This window comes from Neovison vison, chromosome 6 (genome assembly GCF_020171115.1).
Source record: "Neovison vison isolate M4711 chromosome 6, ASM_NN_V1, whole genome shotgun sequence".
In the NCBI taxonomy this organism is placed as follows: domain Eukaryota; kingdom Metazoa; phylum Chordata; class Mammalia; order Carnivora; family Mustelidae; genus Neogale; species Neogale vison.
The window spans coordinates 164172866-164195696 of record NC_058096.1 but is presented as its reverse complement, the minus strand read 5'-3'; the positions used below and the strand labels follow the sequence as shown (position 1 = coordinate 164195696).

The window sequence follows — 22831 nt, the reverse complement described above, 5'->3', positions numbered from 1 at the left end:
TTTGTAGATGTTCTTTATCAGGTTAATTTCCTCTCCATTCCTAGTTTGCTGAGAATTTTTTATCAGGAATGAGTATTGGGTTTTGTCAAATACTTTTTCTGCATCTATTTATCTGGTCACATGATTTTCCTTCTCTGCCCTGTTAATGTAATCTAGTGTAATTGATTTTGATTTTGATTGTGTAATCTATTACATGAATTGATTAATTGATTTTGATTAATTGATTTGGAATCTTAAGTGTTTGGTTGAATTCACCAGTGAGCCCTGGTGCTTTCTGCTTTGGAAGGGTATTAATTATTGATTCAGTGCCTTTAATATATGTAGACCTATTTCTATTTTCCTTGTATAAGTTTTATTGAATGGTGTCTTGCAAGAAATGTTCCATTTCATCTAGGTTATCAAATTTGAGGGTGTATAGTTATTAATAATACTCCTTTATTACTCTTTTAATGACTATGGGATTAGTAGTGATGATCCTTCTTACATTTTTGAAATTAGCAATTTTTGTCTTAGTTAGTCTAACTAGGGGCTTACCAATTTCCACTCTGGAAGATGGTATGGAGATTCCTCAAGAAGTTAAAAATAGAGATACTCTACAAACCAGCAATTTCACTACTAGGCATTTACCCCAAAGATAAAAGTGTAGTGATCTGAAGGGGCACATGTACCCCAATGTTCATAGCAGCAATGTCTGTAGTAGCCAAACTATGGAAAAAGCCAAGGTGTTCATCAATAGATGAATGGATAAAGATGTGATGGGGATTAAAGAAGGCATTTATTGTGATAAGCACTGGGTGGTTTTTTAAAAATTTTTTTTAATTTAAATTCAATTAGCCAACATAGAGTATATCATTAGTTTCAGATGTACTGTTCAGTAATTTATCAGTTGGGTGTAATACCAAGTGCTCATCATATCACATGCCTTACTTAATGCCCATCTCCCCAAAACCTATCCCTATCCCCCATCCCCACCTCCCCTCCAGCAGCCCTTAGTTTGTTTCCTATAGTTAAGAGCCTCTCATAGCTTATTTCCCCTCTCTGACACTTCCCATTCAGTTTTCCCTCCCTTCCCTTATGACCCTCTGCATTGTTTCTTACATTCCACAAATGAGTGAAACTGTATGATAATTGTCTTTCTATATTTGACTTCTTTTGCGTAATACCCTTCAGTTACATCCATGTTGATGTAAATGGTAAGTATTCATCTTTTCTGATGGCTGAGTTTTATATATATATATATATATATATATACACACATATATACACAATATTACATATATATGTATACATATATATGTATATATACATTTATATACACAAAAATACATATATATATTCATATATATATATATATATATATATTCCACAACTTCTTTATCCATTCATCTGTTGATGGATATCTCAGCTCTTTTCATAGTTTGGCTATTGTGGATATTGCTGCTATGAACTTTGGGGTGCATGTGCCCCTTCAGATCACTATATTTGTATCGTTGGGGTATATACCTAGTAGCATAATTGCTGGGTTTTAGGGTATCTCTATTTTTAACTTCTTGAGGAATGTCCATACTCTTTTCTAGAGTGGCTGTACCAGCTTGCATTCCCACCAACAGTGTAAGAGAGTTCCCCTTTCTCCACATCCTTGCCAACATTTGTTATTTCCTGTCTTGTTAATTTTAACCATTCTGACTGGTGTAAGGTGGTAATCTCCTTGTGATTTTGATTTATATTTCGCTGATGCCAAGTGATGTGAAGTTTTTCATGTGTCCACTGGCCATTTGTATGTCTTCTTTGTAGAAATGTCTATTCATGTCTTATGCCCATTTCTTTACTGGATTATTTGTTTTTGGGTGTTGAGTTTGATAAGTTCTTTATAGATCTTGGATACTAGCCCTTTATCTGTACTGTCATTTGCAAATATCTTCTCCCATTCCATAGGTTACCTTTTAGTTTTGTTGATTGCTTCCTTTGCTGTGCAGAAGCTTTTTATCTTGATGAAGTCCAGTAGTTCATTTCTGCTTTTCTCCATTGCCTCTGGAGATTTATCTAGCAAGAAGCTGCTGTGTCCGAGGTCGAAGAGGATGTTGTCTGTGTTCTCCTCTAGGATTTTGATTGATTCCTGTGTCAAATTGAGGTCTTTCATCCATTTTGAGTTTATCTTTGTGTATGGTGTAAAAGAATGGTCCATTTTCTTTTTCCATATGTGGCTGTCCAATTTTCCCAACACGACTTATTGAATAGATTGCCTTTTTTCCATTGGATATTCTTTTCTTCTTTGTCAAAATAAGTTGATGATAGAGTTGAGGGTCTATTTCTGGGTTCTCTATTCTATTCCATTGATTTATGTGTCTGTTTGTGCCAGTACCATTCTGTCTTAATGATTAGTTTTATAATATAGGTTGATGCCTGGCATTGTGATGCCACCAGCTTTGGTTTTCTTTTTCAACATTCCTTTGGCTATTTGGGGTCTTTTCTAGTTCCGTACAAATTTTAGGATTATTTGGTCCAGGTCTGTGAAAATGTTGATGATATTTTGATAGGGATTGCTTTGATTGTATAGATTGCTCTGGGTAGCATAGATCTTTTAACAATGTTTTTTCTTCCATTCCATGAGCATGAAATGTTTTTCCATCTGTTTGTATCTTCCTCAGTTTCTTTCAGAAGTGTTCTACAGTTTTTAGAGTACAGATCCTTTATCTCTTTGGTTAGGTTTATTCTTAGGTATCTTGTGGTTTTGGGGTGCTATTGTAAATAGGATCAATTCCTTAATTTTCTTTCTTCTGTCTCATTGTTAGTGTAAACAAATGCAGCTGATTTCTGTGTATTGATTTTATATCCTGCCACATTGCTGAATTGCTGTATGAGTTCTGGCAATTTTGGAGTGGAGTTTTTTGGGTTTTCCACATAGAATATCATCTCATCTGCAAAGAAAGTTTGACTTCTTGTTTGCCAGTTTGAATGCCTTTTATTTCTTTTTGTTGTCTGATTGCTGAGGCTTGGAGTTCTAGTACTATGTTGAACAACAGTGGTGAGAAAGGACATTACCCTTGTGTTCCTGACCTTCTTGACCCTAAGGGAAAAGCTCTCAGTTTTCCCCTTGAGGATGATATTGCTGTGGGCTTTTTGTAGATGGCTTTTATGACATTGAAGTATGTTCTTCTATCCCTACACTTTGGAGAGTTCTAATCAAGAAAGGATGCAGTATTGTATGTAAAATGCTTTTTCTGCATCAGTGGAGAAGATCATATGGTTCTTGTCCTTCCTTTTATTAATGTGATGTATCACATTGATTGATTTGCAAATGTTGAACTGCCCTTGCAATCCAGGAATAAATCCCACTTGGTCATGGTGAATAATTTTTTTCATGTACTGTTGGATCCAGTTGGCTAGTATCTTGGTGAGAATGTTGGCATCCGTGTTCATCAGGGATATTGGTCTGTAATTTTCTTTATTTTTTGTTTTTAAAGATTTTATTTATTTATTTAAGGGGGGGTGGAGAAAGAGCACAAGCAGGGAGGAGAGGGAGAAGCAGGCTCCCCCCCCTCCCTGATCAGGGAGCCTGATGCAGAGCTCAATCCCAGGACCCTAGGATCATAACCTGAGCCAAAGGCAGTTGCTTAACTGACAGCCACCCAGGAACTCCTGTAATTCTCCTTTTTGATGGGGTCTTTGATTTTAGGATCAAGGTAATGCTGGCATCATAGAATGAGTTTGGAAGTTTTCCTTCCGGGTTTATTTTTTGAAACAGCTTCAGTAGAATAAATATTATTTCTTCTTTGAGTGTTTGGTAGAATGTCCCTGGGAAGCCATCTGGCCCTGGATTCATGTTTTTGGGGAGGTTTTTGATTACTGTTTCAATTTTCTTGCTGGTTCTAGGTCTCTTCAAACTTTCTATTTCTTCCATTTCAATCTTGGTAGTTTTTAAGTTTCCAGGAATGCATCCATTTCTTCCAGATTGCCTAATTTGTTGGCATAGAGTTGCTCATAATATGTTCTTAAAATTGTTTGTATTTTCTTTTTTTTTTCCTGAAGTGATTCTTTTTTTTTTCAATTTATTTATTTTCAGAAAAAAATTATTCATTATTTTTTCACCACACCCAATGCTCCATGCAAGCCATGCCCTCTATAATACCCACCACCTGGTACCCCAACCTCCCACCCCCCCGCCACTTCAAACCCCTCAGATTGTTTTTCAGAGTCCATAGTCTCTCATGGTTCACCTCCCCTTCCAACTTCCCCAAAAGCACATACCTTCCCCAATGTCCATAGGCCTACGCCCCTTCTCCCAACCCCCCTCCCCCCAGCAACCCACAGTTTGTTTCGTGAGATTAAGAGTCACTTATGGTTTGTCTCCCTCCCTATCCCATCTTGTTTCATGGATTCTTCTCCTACCCACTTAAGCCCCCATGTTGCATCACCACTTCCTCATATCAGGGAGATCATATGATAGTTGTCTTTCTCTGCTTGACTTATTTCGCTAAGCATGATACGCTCTAGTTCCATCCATGTTGTCGCAAATGGCAAGATTTCGTTTCTTTTGATGGCTGCATAGTATTCCATTGTGTATATATACCACATCTTCTTGATCCATTCATCTGTTGATGGACATCTAGGTTCTTTTCATAGTTTGGCTATTGTGGACATTGCTGCTATAAACATTCAGGTGCACGTGCCCCTTTGGATCACTACGTTTGTATCTTTAGGGAAAATACCCAGTAGTGCAATTGCTGGGTCATAGGGCAGTTCTATTTACAACATTTTGAGGAACCTCCATGCTGTTTTCCAGAGTGGTTGCACCAGCTTGCATTCCCACCAACAGTGTAGGAGGGTTCCCCTTTCTCCGCATCCTCGCCAGCATCTGTCATTTCCTGACTTGTTGATTTTAGCCATTCTGACTGGTGTGAGGAGATATCTCATTGTGGTTTTGATTTGTATTTCCCTGATGCCGAGTGATATGGAGCACTTTTTCATGTGTCTGTTGGCCATCTGGATGTCTTCTTTGCAGAAACGTCTGTTCATGTCCTCTGCCCATTTCTTGATTGGATTATTTGTTCTTTGGGTGTTGAGTTTGTTAAGTTCTTTATAGATTTTGGACACTAGTCCTTTATCTCATATGTCGTTTGCAAATGTCTTCTCCCATTCTGTCAGTTGTCTTTTGATTTTGTTAACTGTTTCCTTTGCTGTGCAAAAGCTTTTGATCTTGATGAAATCCCAACAGTTCATTTTTGCCTTTGCTTCCCTTGCCTTTGGCGATGTTCCTAGGAAGATGTTGCTGCGGCTGAGGTTGAAGAAGTTGCTGCCTGTGTTCTCCTCAAGGATTTTGATGGATTCCTTTCTCACATGGAGGTCCTTCATCCATTTGGGTCTATTTTTGTGTGTGGTGTAAGGAAATGGTCCAATTTCATTTTTCTGCATGTGGCTGTCCAATTTTCCCAACACCATTTATTAAAGAGGCTGTCTTTTTTCCATTGGACATTCTTTCCTGCTTTGTCAAAGATTAGTTGACCATAGAGTTGAGGGTCTATTTCTGGGCTCTCTGTTCTGTTCCATTGATCTATGTGTCTGTTTTTGTGCCAGTACCATGCTGTCTTGATGATGACAGCTTTGTAATAGAGCTTCAAGTCCAGAATTGTGATGCCACCAACTTTGGCTTTGTTTTTCAATATCCCTTTGGCTATTCGAGGTCTTTTCTGGTTCCATATAAATTTTAAAATTATTTGTTCCATTTCTTTGAAAAAGATGGATGGTACTTTGATAGGAATTGCATTGAATGTGTAGATTGCTTTAGGTAGCATAGACATTTTCACAATATTTATTCTTCCAATCCAGAAGCATGGAACATTTTTCCATTTCTTTGTGTCTTCCTCAATTTCTTTCATGAGTACTTTATAGTTTTCTGAGTATAGATTCTTAGCCTCTTTGGTTAGGTTTATTCCTAGGTATCTTATGGTTTGGGGTGCAATTGTAAATGGGATTGACTCCTTAATTTCTCTTTCTTCTGTCTTGTTGTTGGTGTAGAGAAATGCAACTGATTTCTGTGCATTGATCTTATATCCTGACACTTTACTGAATTCCTGTACAAGTTCTAGCAGTTTTGGAGTGGAGTCTTTTGGGTTTTCCACATAGAGTATCATATCATCTGCGAAGAGTGATAGTTTGACTTCTTCTTTGCCGATTTGGATGCCTTTAATTTCCTTTTGTTGTCTGATTGCTGAGGCTAGGACTTCTAGTACTATGTTGGATAGCAGTGGTGATAATGGACATCCCTGCCGTGTTCCTGACCTTAGTGGAAAAGCTTTCAGTTTTTCTCCATTGAGGATGATATTTGCAGTGGGTTTTTGATAGATGGCTTTGATGATATTGAGGTATGTGCCCTCTATCCCTACACTTTGAAGGGTTTTGATCAGGAAGGGATGCTGTACTTTGTCAAATGCTTTTTCAGCATCTATTGAGAGTATCATATGGTTCTTGTTCTTTCTTTTATTGATGTGTTGTATCACATTGACTGATTTGCAGATGTTGAACCAACCTTGCAGCCCTGGGATAAATCCCACTTGGTCGTGGTGAATAATCCTTTTAATGTACTGTTGAATCCTATTGGCTAGTATTTTGGTGAGAATTTTCGCATCTGTGTTCATCAAGGATATTGGTCTATAGCTCTCTTTTTTGATGGGATCCTTGTCTGGTTTGGGGATCAAGGTGATGCTGGCCTCATAAAATGAGTTTGGAAGTTTTCCTTCCATTTCTATTTTTTGGAACAGTTTCAGGAGAATAAGAATTAGTTCTTCTTTAAATGTTTGGTAGAATTCCCCCGGGAAGCCGTCTGGCCCTGGGCTTTTGTTTGTTTGGAGATTTTTAATGACTGTTTCAATCTCCTTACTGGTTATGGGTCTGTTCAGGCTTTCTATTTCTTCCTGGTTCAATTTTGGTAGTTTATATGTTTCTAGGAATGCATCCATTTCTTCCAGATTGTCAAATTTGTTGGCGTAGAGTTGCTCATAGTATGTTCTTATAATAGTTTGTATTTCTTTGGTGTTAGTTGTGATCTCTCCTCTTTCATTCATGATTTTATTTATTTGGGTCCTTTCTCTTTTCTTTTTGATAAGTCTGGTCAGGGGTTTATCAGTTTTATTAATTCTTTCAAAGAACCAGCTCCTAGTTTCGTTGATTTGTTCTATTGTTTTTTTGCTTTCTATTTCATTGATTTCTGTTCTGATCTTTATGATTTCTCTTCTCCTGCTGGGTTTCTTTCTTGCTTTTTCTCCAGCTCCTTTAGGCCCAGCACCATTTCTTGAAGAGACTGTCTTTTTTCCACTGTATATTTTTTCCTGTTTTGTCAAAGATTATTTGACCATAGAGTTGAGGGTCCATATCTGGGCTCTCTACTCTGTTCCACTGGTCTATGTGTCTGTTTTTATGCCAGTACCATGCGGTCTTGGTGATCACAGCTTTGTAATAAAGCTTGAAATCAGGTAAGGTGATGCCGCCAGCTTTATTTTTGTTTTTCAACATTTCCTTAGCGATTCGGGGTCTCTTCTGATTCCATACAAATATTTGGATTATTTGTTCCAGTTCTTTGAAGAATACCGGTGGAATTTTGATCAGAATGGCATTAAAAGTATAGATTGCTGTAGGCAGTATAGACCTTTTAACAATGTTTATTCTTCCGATCCAAGAGCATGGAATGGTCTTCCATCTTTTTGTGTCTTCTTCAGTTTCTTTCATGAGTGTTCTGTAGTTCCTCAAGTACAGATCCTTTACCTCTTTGGTTAGGTTTATTCCCAGGTATCTTATGGTTCTTGGTGCTATAGTAAATGGAATCGATTCTCTAATTTCCCTTTCTGTATTTTCATTATTAGTGTATAAGAAAGCCACTGATTTCTGTATATTGACTTTGTATCCTGCCACGTTGCTGTATTGTTGTATGAGTTCTAGTAGTTTGGGGGTGGAGTCTTTTGGGTTTTCCATGTAAAGAATTATGTCATCCTCAAAGAGAGAGGGTTTGACATCTTCATTACCAATTTGGATACTTTTTATTTCTCTTTGTTGTCTGATTGCTGTTGCTGGGACTTCTAATACTATGTTGAACAAGAGTGGTGAGAGTGGGCATCCTTGTCGTGTTCCTGATCTCAACGGGAAGGCTGCAGGCTTTTTCCCATTGAGGATGATATTTGCTATGGGTCTTTCATAGATAGATTTGATGAAGTTCAGGAATATTCCCTCTATCCCTATACTTTGAAACATTTTAATCAGGAACGGATGCTGGATTTTGTCAAATGCTTTTTCTGCATCAATTGAGAGGACCATGTGGTTCTTCTCTCTTCTCTTATTAATTTGTTCTATCACATTGATTGATTTGCAAATGTTGAATCATCCTTGTAGCCCAGGGATGAATCCCACCTGGTCATGGTGAATAATCTTTTTAATGTGCTGTTGGATCCTGTTGGCTAGGATCTTGTTGAGAATCTTAGCATCCATATTCATCAGTGATATTGGTCTGAAATTCTCCTTTTTGGAAGGGTCTTTGCCTGGTTTGGGGATCAGGGTAATGCTGGCTTCATAGAAAGAGTCTGGAAGTTTTCCTTCTGCTTCAATTTTTTGAAACAGCTTCAGGAGAATGGGTGTTATTTCTTCTTTGAAAGTTTGGTAGAATTCCGCAGGGAATCCATCAGGTCCTGGGCTCTTGTTTTTTGGGAGGTTTTGGAGCACTGCTTCAATCTCGTTACTAGATATTGGTCTATTCAGGTTGTCAGTTTCTTCCTGGTTCAATTTTGGGAGTTTATAGTTTTCCAGGAACGCATCCATTTCATCTAGGTTGCTTACCTTATTGGCATATAACTGTTGATAATAACTTCTGATGATTGTTTCTACTTCCTTGGTGTTAGTTGTGATCTCTCCCTTTTCGTTCATAATTTTATGAATTTGAGCTTTCTCTCTTTTCTTTTGGATAAGTGTGGCCAATGGTTTATCGATCTTATTGGTTCTCTCAAAAAACCAGCTTCTAGTTTCATTGATACATACTACTGTATCTCTGGTTTCTACCTTATCAATCTCAGCTCTAATCTTTATTGTTTCCCTTCTTATGTGTGGATTTGGTTTGCTTAGTTGTTGATTCTCCAGGTCTTAAAGGTGTAGAGACAGCTGGTTTATTCTGGATTTTTCAATTTTTTTGAGGGAGGCTTGGATGGCTATGTATTTCCCCCTTAGGACCGCCATTGCTGTATCCCATAGGTTTTGGACCAAAGTGTCTTCATTCTTATTGGTTTCCATGAATTGTTTCAGTTCTTCTTTGATCTCCTGGTTGATCCAAGCATTCATAAGCAAGGTGGTCTTTAGCTTCCAGGTGTTTGAGTTCCTTCGGAACTTTTCCTTGTGATTGAGCTCCAGTTTCAAAGCATTGTGATCTGAGAATGTGCAGGGAATAATCTCAGTCTTTTGGTATCAGTTGAGTCCTGATTTGTGACCCAGTATGTGGTCTATTCTGGAGAAGTTTCCATGTGCACTGAGAAGAATGAGTATTCTGTTGTTTTAGGGTGGAATGTTCTGTATATATCTATGAGGCCTATCTGGTCCAATGTCATTCAATGCTCTTGTTTCTTTATTGATTTTCTGCTTTGACGATCTGTCTATTTCTGAGAGAGGCGTGTTAAGATCTCCTAGGATTAGTGTATTCATATCAATATGACTCTTTATCTTGATTAACAGTTTTCTTATGTAATCAGCTGCTCCCATATTGGGAGCATAGATATTTACAATTGTTAGATCATCTTGTTGGATAGTCCCTTTAAGAATGATGTAGTGTCCTTCTGTATCTCTGACTACAGTCTTTAGCTTAAAATCTAATTTGTCTGATATGAGAATCACTACCCCGGCCTTCTTTTGAGGCCCATTGGCATGAAAGATGCTTCTCCATCCCTTCTCTTTCAGTCTGGGTGTATCTTTAGGTTCAAAATGGGTCTCTTGTAGACAACATATGGATGGGTCCTGTCGTTTTATCTAATCTGCAACCCCGTGCCATTTTATGGGCGCATTTAGGCCATTCACATTGAGAGTGATTATTGAGAGATACATTTTTATTGACATCGTGTTACCTTTGATGTCTTTCTTTCCGTAGATTGTCTCTATATGTCTGTTCAATACTATTCTTAGGATTTTTCCTCTTTTATAGAACCCCCCTTAATATTTCCTGCAGTGTTTTCTTGGTGGTTGCATAGTCTTTTAAGCCTTGCCGGTCTTGGAAACTCTTTATCTCTCCATCCATTTTGAATGTGAGTCTTGCTGGATAAAGTATTCTTGGTTGCATGTTCTTCTCATTTAGTGCCCTGAATATATCTTGCCAGCCCTTTCTGGCTTGCCAGGTCTCTGTGGACAGGTCTGACGTTATTCTGAAGGGCTTTCCTCTGTAAGTAAGGAGCCTCTTTGTTTTAGCAGCTTTCAAGAGATTATATCTACAATTATGAGTCCTCAATTTGGCTATCAGGTGCCTTGATGTTTTTCTGGAATCTATAATCTTGGGTGGAGACCGTTCACCCTCTAGTACATGAACACTGGTTCCATTCATGAGACTGGGAAAATTTTCATCAAGAACTTGTTCCACTATATCTTCTAGACTTCTTTCTTTCTTCTCCCCTTCTGGGATTACAATAATTCTGACGTTGGAACATTTCATGGCATCATTTATTTCCCTGATTCTGTTTTCATGTCTTCTAAGCTGTTTGTTCCAGGCTTCCTCCTGATCCTTTCTCTCTGTTTGTCCTCCAGATCACTAATTCTATCTTCTTTCTCAGTTACCCTAGTTCTGAGGGAATTTAGATTAGATTGGAACTCATTGAGAGCATTGTTAACCTCATGCCTGGTAGCTTTCAGCTCTTCCCTAACATTGAAAACATGATCTCTGGTCGCTTTCAGTTCTGCCCTAATCAATTCCATTTGGTCATTCATGGCTTTATCCAACCTAGCTATTGCCTGTATAATTGTTATCCTGAATTGTCTTTCCAACATATTGTCTATGCTGATAGCCGTTAGCTCTGTTGCAGAAGGCCTATCCTCTGTATTTTTCTTCTGTTGGGCCTTACTCCTCCTAGTCATTTTGGTGAGAGATGGCTGAATGGATGTAGCTGGATGTATTGACCGTGGTGCAGTCAAGGTGCACCCTGGAATGCTTCTGAGCAATCAGTGTTCCCCACCCAAACGAGAGAAAAAAGAAAAGAAAAAGAAAAAGAGAGAGAGACAGGAAAGAAAGGGAAGATCAAAGAGAAGGTTCAGCCCAAATGGCCCCAAGGTAAGATTTATGAAATATACAAACAGAAACAGACAAACAAAAAGACTGATAAAAGTATATGACAAGAGAAAAAAATTATATATATATATATATGCAAATAAAGGAAGAACCTCGTCAAAAAGAACCCGAAGTGTAAGATTTATATACTATCAGGACAAACACAAAACCACAGAAACACTGGTGGAAGAAAAAGATGGGAGAATTGTTATAAATTCTCAGTGTGGGTGAGGAAGGTTGTTTTGATTCTTCCTGGATGTATCTTGATATCTTTGTTAAAGGACTCAACTTTCCTAAGATATAGGGGGAGTAAAAATTGGTTGACCTATAGGGCTAGCATTGATTGGGAAAGGGGATTACCTTGAAGTTAAACTTTATATGAATATTAGAAAATAAAAATAAAAAAGGAATAAACTAGACTAAACTAAACTAAAATTAAAAAAAAGAAATTTAAGAAATAGAAATGCCAAAGGAAAACACAGGTGTATATATCAAAAAGTTCAGTTTAGAAGATTATTATGGAATTTGATGTATGTACTGTATATCTCACTGTGATGGTAAATAGGTTAAAATATTATCTATAAAAAAAATGAGCCAGAATAGTGGGAACGAATTAAAAATAAAAGTTGTCCTATGAAGTAGTGGTGGTTGTTCTCTTGTAGTCTTTTTTTTTTTTTTTCCTGGTTGGTTTTCTGGGGGAGGGGCCTGCCTTATAGGTTTTCAGTCGATGATTTCTCTGAGTTAAGTCTTCCTGCCCCCGTCAAGGGGGTGGGCTCTGAGGAAACTGGTTTTTTCAGGCTTTTGTTCTCTGGAGGTTTTTATGTTTGTTCACTTTTGTTTTTCTTTCTCACCTTGACCATTTTTGATGGTTTTTGTAGGTTTAGAGGAAATCAAACTGCACCCTGACCTCCCTCTCAGAAACCTCAGTCTGGCTGCAGAGCTCAAATAAATCCCCCCTTGGCCACTGGCAGAGCAGGTTCTGAGTCGCGGTCCCTGGAGATGCAGGATTTTTTGCTTGTACACAAAGCCACGGCAGAGGCGGCTGTCTGGGCAGCTCCAGACTGCCAGAAAGGTTCCAAGCAGTGATTGCACTCTGAGATTTTCCCACTGGCCCTGGCTGGGAGTGCCTGGTTTTCCCGGGTCCCAGAGCACAGGGCTGGCGCCTATGCGCACCTTTCTCAGGGGAGGGCATGGGGCATGACTCGGACTCTGATAGCATGGCAGGGCACTCGCGTGGGGACTGCAAAAAGGTTGTACTTCTGTTGGCTGGCGAGGCTCGCAGCCGGGCCCCACGCGCTCTCAGGTGCGCTGGTGGCTCAGGGACCAAGACCTGGTTTCTCCACCTCACTCTCTCTGGCTCTGCACCAGGGGTGGCTGTCCTGGGTCTGGGGACTTAAGCTCCTGTCCCTAATGCCCTAATTCCCACGATTGCCCCCCCCCCGTGATCCTTTGCTCTTTTTGAGTGCTTTCTACCAGACTCCCGAGTTAATGCTTGTCCCCAGATGCAGGGCACTCTCGTATTGGGATATTACTTTCCAACGGGTCGCCTCTGGTGGCTCCCTCCCCCTTTTGTTTATCTTCCGATATCAGTCTGACTTTCCCACTCCGCTTTACCTGCCCACTGGCGTCTTCTGCTCTGGTAGAGATCCAGACATGTATAATTCTGATCTTAGGCTGATTTCGTGGGTGATCAGAGTTCTTTGGAAGGTAATCAGCTCACTTTAGGGTACAGGTTGAAAGAGCGCCTCCTCCTACTTCCCCGCCATCTTGTCTCCCCTCAAGATTTCATTCTTTTTGATGGCTGAGTAATAGTCCATTGTGTGTGTGTATGTGTGTGTGGGGGGCAGTTGTGGGCTTTGCTGCTATAAACATTGGGGTGCATATACCCCTTAAAATCACTATGTTTGTATCCTTTGGATAAACACCTACTAATGCATTGCTAGATCATAGAGTAATTCTATTTTCGACTTTTTGAGGAGCCTCTCTGCTTTTCCAGAGAGACTGCACCAATTTGCTGTCCTACCAACAGTGTAAGAGGATTCTCTGTTCTCCACATCCTTGCCAACATCTGTTGTTTCCTGACTTCAAACAGATACTTGTAAACCAATATTCACTGCAGCATTATTCACTATAGCCAAGAGGTAGAACTGGCCCTGTGTGCAGGAACAGATGAATGGATATATATAGACATGCATGCACATGTACACACAGAGATAGATAAATAAAATTCTTTCATAAAAAGGAATAAAGTTCTGATACACACTACAACGTGTTTAAAGCTTGAAGACATTGTGCTAGATGGACTAAGCCAGATACAAAATACAAATATTGTATGATTCCACTTATATGGGATACCAAGAATAGTCAAATTTACAGAAACAAAAAGTAGATTAGAGGTTAATAGGGGCTACTTGTAGTGGTTGGGAATGGGAATTTATTTCTTAATAAATATAGAGTTTCTGTTTGGAGTGATGAAATAGTTGTGATACTTACACAATACTGTGAATGTAAAAAAAAAAAAGTCTGAACTGCACATTTAGAAATGAATAAAATGGGGGCTCCTGGGTGGCTCAGTTGGTTAAGCAGTTGCCTTCAGCTCAAGTCATGATCCTGGAGTCCCAGGATCGAGTCCTGCATTGGACTCCCTCCTCAGCAGGGAGGCTTCTCCCTTTGACCTTCCCCCTTCTCATGCTCTCTTTCTCTCTCTCCCTCAAATAAATTAAAAAAAATGATTAAAATGGTGAGTTCTATGTTACATATCTTTTACCATTATAACAAAATTTGTAAGCTATAATAAACACAAAAGATAGACAAACTGACAATGGAAAAGAATACAGGTCCAGAGACAGATTTATCCATATATGGTACTAGAAAAACATTTCTGGACTTCTGTGTCATAGACAAAAGTCAATTCTGGAAGGATTGCATGCAATGAAAAAAAAAACGATAAAAGTTTGTTGTTTTTTTTTTTTTTTACTAATATCTCTTTTTTTGAAATTAAGAATTTATTTTTTAGAGAAGTTTTAAGTTCACAGCAAAATTAAGGGGCAGGTACAGAGATTTCTTATATACCCAGTGCCTCTTGCCACACAAAACATCCCCTGTTATCAGTTTCTTCCTCCAAAGTGATACATTTGTTATGACTGATGAACCTACACCAATAGAGTATCACTCAGAGTCCATAATTTACATTATTTTTTTTCTTGGTGTTGTACCTTATATGGTACAACCTTATATGGGTTTGGACAAAAGCATAATGATGTTTCTATCATTATGGTATCACACAGAGTGTTTTCATTGCCTAAATATCCTGTGTTCCACCTGTTCATCTCTTCCCCTTTTCCAACCCTTGGTAGCCACTGATCTTTTCATGTCTCCATAGTTTTACCCTTTCCAGAATGTCATATAGTTAGAATCGTACATTATGTAGCCTTTCAAGATTGACTCCTTTCACTTAATAATATGCATTTAAGGCTCCTGTATGTCTGTTTGTGACTTGATGACTCATTTATTTTCAGTGCTGTTGTCTGAGTATACCAGTTTATTAATCCATTCACCTACTGAAAGACTTTGTGGTTGCTTCCAAGTTTTAGTAATTATGGATCAAAGTTCTAAAAACAGCTATGTGCAGGTTTTTGTGTGCATGCAAGTTTTCAGCTCCTTTGAGTAAATACCAAAGAGTATGATTGTTGGATTGTACAGTAACAAAATGTTTCATTCATAAGAAACTGCCAAATGTCTCCCAAAGTGACCATGTCATTTTGCATCCCATCAGCAATGTATGAGAATTCCTGTTGCTCCACGTTCTTACTAGCACTTGATATTGTCAGTGTTCCAGATTTTGGTCATTCTAATAGGTGTGTAGTAGTAATATCCCTTTGTTCTTTTAAACTGAATTTGCCTGATTATGTATTATGTGGAGCACCTTTTCATATACTTGTCATCTGTATATCTTGGCTGGTGAGGTGTCTCTTTAGGAATTCGGCCTACATTTTATTGAGGTGATTTGTTTTGTAATTGTTAAGTCTTCAGAGTTTTTTGTATATTTTGGTAACAGTCCTTTATCAGCGTATCTTTTGCAAATGTTTTCTCCCAGTCTGTGGCTTGCCTCCTCATTCTGCGGACAATGTTTTGCAGAATGGAAGCTTTTAATCTTAAAGAAGTCCAGCTTAACAATTTTTTCTTTCATGAATTGTACTTTGATGTTATATCTAAAAAGTCAGTGCGTACTGAAGGTCATTAAATTTTCTCATATGTTATCTTCTAGGAGGTGTAATATTTCATTTCACATTTAGGTTTGTGATGTATTTTGAGTAAATTTTTGTAAAGGGAGGGGCACCTGGGTGGCTCAGTGGGTTAAAGCCTCTGCCTTCGGCTCAGGTCATGATCCCATGGTCCTGGGATCGAGCCCCACGTTAGGTTCTCTGCTTAGTTGGGGCCTGCTTCCTCCTCTCTCTCTGCCTGCCTCTCTGCCTTCCTGTGATCTCTGTCAAATACATAAATAAAATCTTAAAAAAAATTTTTTTTTGTAAAGGGAGTAATGTCTGTGTTTAGATTAACATTTTTGCATGTGGATGCTCAGTTGTTCCAGCACTATTTGTTGAAAAAAGTATTTTTGCTCCATTTTGTTGACTTTGCTCTTTTGTCAAACAATGAAGATTTTATAAGACAGAGAGGACATCTTCATGAACTGGCATAGGCAACAATTTCTTAAATAGATTATAAAAACCACTAAACATAAAGGGAAATTTTGATGAGTATACTATGTTAAGTTTAAGATCTTGGGTTCATTAAAACACACATAAGACAGTGAAAAAAATCAAGCCACAGAATTGAAGTTATGTTTCATCAATATGTATGACAGAGGATTGATAGTCCAGATTATTAAAAAACAAAATCAAAACAAACAAACAAAACAAAACCCCTCTTTTGCTGCAAACCAGTAACTAAAAGGCCACCTAATTAAAAACAACAACAACAAGCAAACAAACCTAAAAACCCAAAAGTCTTAAAGAGGCAGCTCCCACAAACAGATGTTCACATGGCCAATAAACATAGGAAAAGGTGCTCAGTTTCAATAGTCATCAAGGAATTGCAAATTAAAGCCCAATGACATGGCTATATTTCACGTTAGCAAAATAGATGAAAGGAAAAAGACACAAAGCCTCTATACCAATCACATGGGCATGGGAATTGGTACAACCACTTTGGAAAATGGACGGAATCTGTTAAAGCTGAACATTTTCATGCCTCTGACCCCAAAATTCCACTCGTAGGAATGGAATTTGCCCAACAGAAATATGTGTCTATACACAGTAAGAATCATATGCCCAAATCTTGATAACATCCTTATTATAATAACCTCAAACTGGAAACTACCAAATGTCCATCAATGGTAGAATGGATGAATAAATGTATTTATTCACATTCACACAGCGAAATACCATGCAGCAATGAGAATGAGCACAGTACAACTACATGCAACAATGTGCATAATGTTGAGTGGGAAAAATCCACAGAACATTACATTACTGCATGATTCTATTTTTATAAATACAAACATATATATATGGGAGCTGCTGGAGTGTTTCTTTCTCTGAGTGCCGATTATAGAGGTGTGCTTAGTTTGTGAAATTCATTGATCTACATACCTATAATTTCGCACTTTTCTGTATGTATGAAGCATGTTAATATGTCAATCACATTTTCCAAAAACACATGTATATTTTTACAAATGGATAATTTAAAGAAATACATCAAGTGAAAAATAGGTGTTACAGATATGAGCATGGGGATTGAATGACCAAACTTTGGAGACAATTGCATGATGTAACTACTCATTATTTCACATATCTTCCTTCTGCTTGGCCAGCTCAGTAGCACCCCATTTCATTCCCCCTGACCCCACCTTCAGTCCTCAGGGCCTATCCACCCAAGCATTCTTTTCTGTGAGGTGGAGATAAGCAGACCCTCAGGCCCAGGTATCCTTGCTGCTTTCTGGCTCAGGGAAATAAGCCTGATGAGCAGGCTGAAAGCTGTTTGAGGAACATAGCATCTGAGAAAACAGACTTGATGTAACCAGGTCACAGAACTGGTTAGCTACAGAAATATGTTTAAATACATCTCAGAGGACTTGCCTCCCATTGTTCCACACCAATTTAGAGGATTTCAAGGAGTAATCCCTAATTCTATAATCTCCATTCAAATCACCCACTGTGGCATATAAAATCCCTCCCTTGCAAAAGTTTCTCCTCTGGCCCTTCACAGTAGCAGCTCTCTGCAGAGGTCTGATGCTCAGGGAACCCCAGAGGTGACCTTAAGTGGTGGAGGTGGGCAGGGTGGACAAAGTGCTGTGCAGTTGTCCACTTGGACTAGGGCCAGCTCCCTGGGCATCCTGTTACAGCACTATGTTTAACACTGTGGTTTTTATTCCATCTGCAGATCCTTCTGACCCATCCCTTCTGCCATGAAGATCGCAGTGATTGGGCAAAGCTTGTTCGGCCAGGAAGTTTACTGCCACCTCAGGAAGGAGGGCCATGAGGTCGTGGGTGTATTCACTGTCCCAGACAAGGATGGGAAGGCTGATCCCCTCGGTGAGTGGGTGGGCCAGGAATAGGGAAAGGGGGTGCCCAGGCAGGCAGGTAGCTATGGGCAGGAGCAGAAGTCTTGTGGTGGTCATGGACATCCCTGGCTAGAGGCAACCCTACATGGTCCACCTTCAATCCTGCCCAGGTGCCAACCAGCTGCCTGGCTTTTCTGGAACAAAATAGAGACCCTTTCCCCAACTGATCATGGGGTGGGGCTTATGTCCTAGAGAAGGGTCAGGGAGAAGCCCAGTCTGCCCCCAGGGTCCTGCTGTCTGACAATTTCAGGCTTCTCTGACCCCAGCACCAGGCTCTGGAAGGGCTGCTGCCAGGTGGGAGGTACCGCAGGTCACTGTTCCCAAATGTGAATGTTCAGGGTATCTCCATCAGTGGGAGTGCCTGCTATGCAAAGTGCTGAGCCCTTCCCTGGGAGTTTCTGTCCAAAAGGGTGGGGTTGAGTCTGAGAATTTGCATTTCTAACAAGTTCCCAGGTGATGCTGATGCATCTAGCTCTATGAGATGCATAGTTTAAGAATCACTAGCCTTTAGACTGGGAGCCTCAGCAGCACTTCGGGATGCAAGGGCCTCAGCTCAAATGTACAGACAGGGACACTCAGGTCCTTCAGAGGCCAGATGGATGCAGAGTGTAGAGCAGAGGTTAAAAACGGAAGGCCAGATTGAGAAAAGAGCCTTGTGGGGCTGGCCAAGAACAGGGACATGGTTCATAGGGATAATGAGACTATGAAGCACAGCTGACCCTTGGAACCAGGTCCAGCACCACTGTGATGCTAACCAGGCATCAGTCTCAGACTTGACCCCAGTGTGACCTGTGATATAGCCTGACCTCACCATAGCCTGAGCCCTGCCCTCAGCCACTAAATGACCACTGATACTAGTCTCTGAGCCTAGACCCAGATGGAGCCTGGCTGGGACTTGACACTGACCTTGGATATCTTGCAGAAGTATTCCCTTCATCACAGTATGAACAGCTTTTGCAAGCACAGTCTAGTCTGCTCACTTTGGTCCCTCCTCCCTTGATATCCCCAAATGCAAGGCAGAGACAGAGGGGGTTAGAAAGCAGGTCAGGTCTAGTCAGAGGCTAGTCATCATGCTGGGTCTTCTAACAGAGAACCCAGTATAGAGATGTGTTTGTTAGGTGCTGAAGAGGGCAGGCAAAAGAGAACTCCAAGCTGTTGGAGTAGTGATTGCTGAGGGCAGATGTCACCTTTCAGGCTAGGTAAACAGAGGGAAGCTGTAACCTGTAGAACTTGGAAGCTTGGGGCTATGCTGAGCATGCTGCTCACAGGCGCTGGGGACTGGGTGGGGTGGGGTCCCTGCACGCTGAGACCTGGAACTCAGAGGGTGGACATGGTGGGCGGAAGATGTACGTTCGGGCCAATTCTGCAGATATTGGGAAAACAGCAAACTAATTCAGCCGCTACTCTGGGGAGACAGTGCCGCTTCTGGGGTGAAGAAGTGAGGCAGGAGGGTCGGGGGCTGTCAGGACCAGAACCTGACAAAGAGCAAATCCCTTCTTTCCCCTTTTCCTCAGCCTTTTAGTCTCCCTCCAATACCACTTATCAGTAAGTGCTTGACACGGAGCAGCTGATGAAACAGGAATGTAATTTGCAGGGTCCCAGCTGCCATCCCAGAGAGCAGGAGAAGGGTGGAGGACAGTAACTTGGGGACAGCATGACGAGGCCACAGGAAGGGTTGAGGAGAAGGGCCCAGTCTTGGCGGGCCAGACAAGAGTCTGGGTGGGGGGGAGCTTAGATGTCTCGGAGGTCAGCAGCAGTCCATCTGTGCAGAGGAGCCCTGCAACCTTGCCCTTGGCCAGTGCTATCCCCTCGGTGCTATCCCTTCTGTGCTGCCCAGTGGAGCCCCGCTGTGTGGTGGGGAAGGACAGGAGGGGCAGGCTGGGAGAGAAGATGCAGGAGTCACTCTGTTGGGAAGGCGGCAGTGGCTGTGGGTGGGTGCACGCAGGGAGGGGCCGGTTTCTCACCTGCTGCTCCACAGGCCTGGAAGCCGAGAAGGATGGAGTACCAGTGTTCAAGCTCTCCCGCTGGCGGGTAAAAGGACAGACCCTTCCTGATGTGGTGGCGAAGTACCAGGCTTTGGGTGCCGAGCTCAACGTCCTGCCCTTCTGCAGCCAGTTCATCCCTATGGAGGTCATCAATGCCCCCCACCATGGCTCCATCATCTACCACCCGAGTCTGCTCCCCCGGCACCGAGGGGCCTCGGCCATCAACTGGTGAGACAGAGCGAAAACACCCCCCTCTGCCCAGAAGTCATCCTACCCTAGCACAGAGCAGGCATCATGCAGGGCCCCATCCTGTCAGATGCTGACAGATGGCATCCACACAGCTGACTGGTGAGGTGTGACAAGTAATCAGGAGTGCCAGAGAGAACTAGGGACCGGCCTTATCAAGTGCTCTGCGCTTCCCCAGGAAACTGGGGAGTGAGCACTTCAGTGTTCCTATCCTGTAGGAGGGTCACTGGGACAGAGCTGGTTAAGGTGTTCACACAAGGTCACCAACTCAGGCCGTGGGACCAGAGGCCTACATTAACCCACACCGTTGCATCCCCCTTGGAAAGGGTAGAGATGAAGTAAGGGTCACCTGAAGAAGACAGTTGGACTTGAGAAGCACTCCGAAGACAATAAATGGGATGATGTGACTGATGGGTAGTGCAGTTCAGTTGGGTGATCAGCAAGGGGAGATAGCCAAGCTGGGAAGAGAGTACATTTCTAGTCGGGATTCAGGCTCCCTGACCTCTGGTTACATCACTTATCTGGGCCTCAGTTTCCTTATCTGTAAAAGGGGCATATAATGCCTGCGACAACTGTTGGGGTATTATGTCACATCAGGCATATAGGGCTTTTACAACACCTAGCAAGTGGTTGGTGTCAGTAAATGCCTTCTCTTTCCAGGTCTCACCTGAACAGGTATCAGTCCCCTTGGGGTGGGGCATGGAGGAGGTTGTTGGAGGGTGACCAGAGGCCCCAGGAGCTGCCCCCAGTCTGCCCTTCTCCCTTGGTCCTTCCTCCTGGACTCAAGCTCTCAAACTTCTGCTCCCCAGGACCCTCATTCATGGAGACAAGAAAGGGGGGTTTACCATCTTCTGGGCAGATGACGGTTTGGACACTGGGGACCTTCTGCTCCAAAAGGAGTGTGAGATCCTCCCGGATGACACCGTGAGCACTCTGTACAACCGCTTCCTCTTCCCTGAAGGCATCAAAGGGATGGTAAGTGCTGGGAGCTGGTCACACCACATGTGAGCCTCCCTGTTCTTGGTGCCCTTTCTAGGCCAGCCCCCACCAGGCTGCTCCTCAATTCCAGGATTCTGGAGGGAGAGAGCTCTCATTTCAGGGTCTCAAAGGGGCAGGATTAGGACATACAGTGTATTATGTTAGGCAAGACTCTTGGCAGTGTTAGGCAACTGACAGGACCTAATTCAGAAAGCTTATCCAAGAAGGGAACATTTTTGGCCCATTTAATAAGGAAGACAAGAGGCAAGTGTGGTGTCAAGCATGGCTGAGTCCAGAAGCACAAGCCATGTCATAGGATTTTATATCTCTGTCCCCTTACTGATTCTGTTTTTCTGTTGAATTATCTTCATCTTCAGGTGGGCTGCCATCAAATGGGAGGAAAGGCAGTTGCTAGTGGCTCAAGGGTTATACCTCTTGATTCCAAAGGAAGAAAAACTCCTTTTCTCACAGAATTCTTGAATGAAAAATCAGAGAAGGCCAACTTAGTCATGCAGGTTGAGTTGTCTGCAGGAGAGGGGGTTCTGTCATCAGAGCAAGACAGACAAAAGGGACTGAAGTCAGACAGTTGTGGTTGGCACTGCAGGCAGGTCCTGTGAGGCCTGACTCCATAGGGACTGATGTGTCTGTGGGGCTACTGATGGTGAGCCCAAGGAGGCAAACTAGGGTTGGCCCAAGGCAGACACACTTGAGCTTCGCATTGATATCAGCAACAGGCAGGGGTCAGACAGGAGGCCATGTCTCAGAGGAGAGTGTTCCCTGTTTGGAGGTAGCAATAAGCATCACAATGACTAAGATTGTTCACTGCTGCCCAGATGTCAACCATCCCCTTCCCTCTGCTCCTGCTTCTTGCCAGCCACCTTTTATTTTTCACATTGTATTAAACAAGATGCCTCTTGTATTCTCTCCCATGGAATCCACCTACTCATAGAAGTAGTGAGCAAAGTAGATTTGCTGGAGATTTGATATGAGAGACAGAGAAGAGGGTTACATGGCATATCCCACAGGAAACAACTAAAAACATCCTTTGGGGCTACACTGTCCAATATGGCAGCTGCTAGTCACATGCAGCTATTAAATTAATTAAATTGGATTTTAATTAAAAATTGAATTCCTCAGTCTCACTAGCTAGCTTTCCGGTCCCCAGGACAGGAACTATACGTGGCCGATAGCCATTGTATTGGACTGTATCCACCACTGAACAACATTCTGGAGGGCAGTCCTGCTTTAGACATTTCTGACATTCATCACTTCTTGATTTGGGCAGCTCTGGGGCTGTACCCCCAGGACCCCTTCAGGATGGACCCAGGCTCTTTGCCTATCCTCCCCACTTCCCTGATTTCTTTTTCCGCAACCTTCCCCTTTCCTTAACAGAAACACTTAATCTCAGACTTCCAAACACATCATGGGGCTCGGGATCTATTCTCCTTAAAAGTCAGTGAAGGTTTTAAATGAAACCATGGGAATCTGTGTTTGTTACACCTCTAAAGGGCCCTATAGTTTATATAGTCTTCTTCTGAGAACTCAGAAGGTACAAGATCTTCTATATAATCTTCTAAAACTGTCTGTAGTGAGAAAGTGGGTTTTGTACCCATTCAGATTGGAATTAGATTCAGGCTAACTGTACCTGTTCCTATGATGGATATTCCTTGGGTGCCCATTGTGTACCAGGTGTGGGGCTAGACAAGTCCGGTCAATGTCGGGCTG

The 22831-nt window shown here is 41.6% G+C and overlaps 1 protein-coding gene across 2 annotated transcripts in view; it reads left to right on the top strand.

Annotated features, from left to right (window-relative positions):
• Positions 1-22831, top strand: part of ALDH1L1 (aldehyde dehydrogenase 1 family member L1) — a 124871-nt gene that overhangs the window by 5723 nt on the left and 96317 nt on the right. For both annotated transcript variants that reach the window (XM_044252859.1, XM_044252858.1), the window contains exons 2-4: positions 17717-17868; positions 19876-20110; positions 20938-21103. In XM_044252859.1, coding sequence (XP_044108794.1) covers positions 17742-17868; positions 19876-20110; positions 20938-21103 — 528 coding nt within the window. In that variant the 5' untranslated portion in view covers positions 17717-17741. The remainder of the gene's footprint in view (positions 1-17716; positions 17869-19875; positions 20111-20937; positions 21104-22831) is intronic.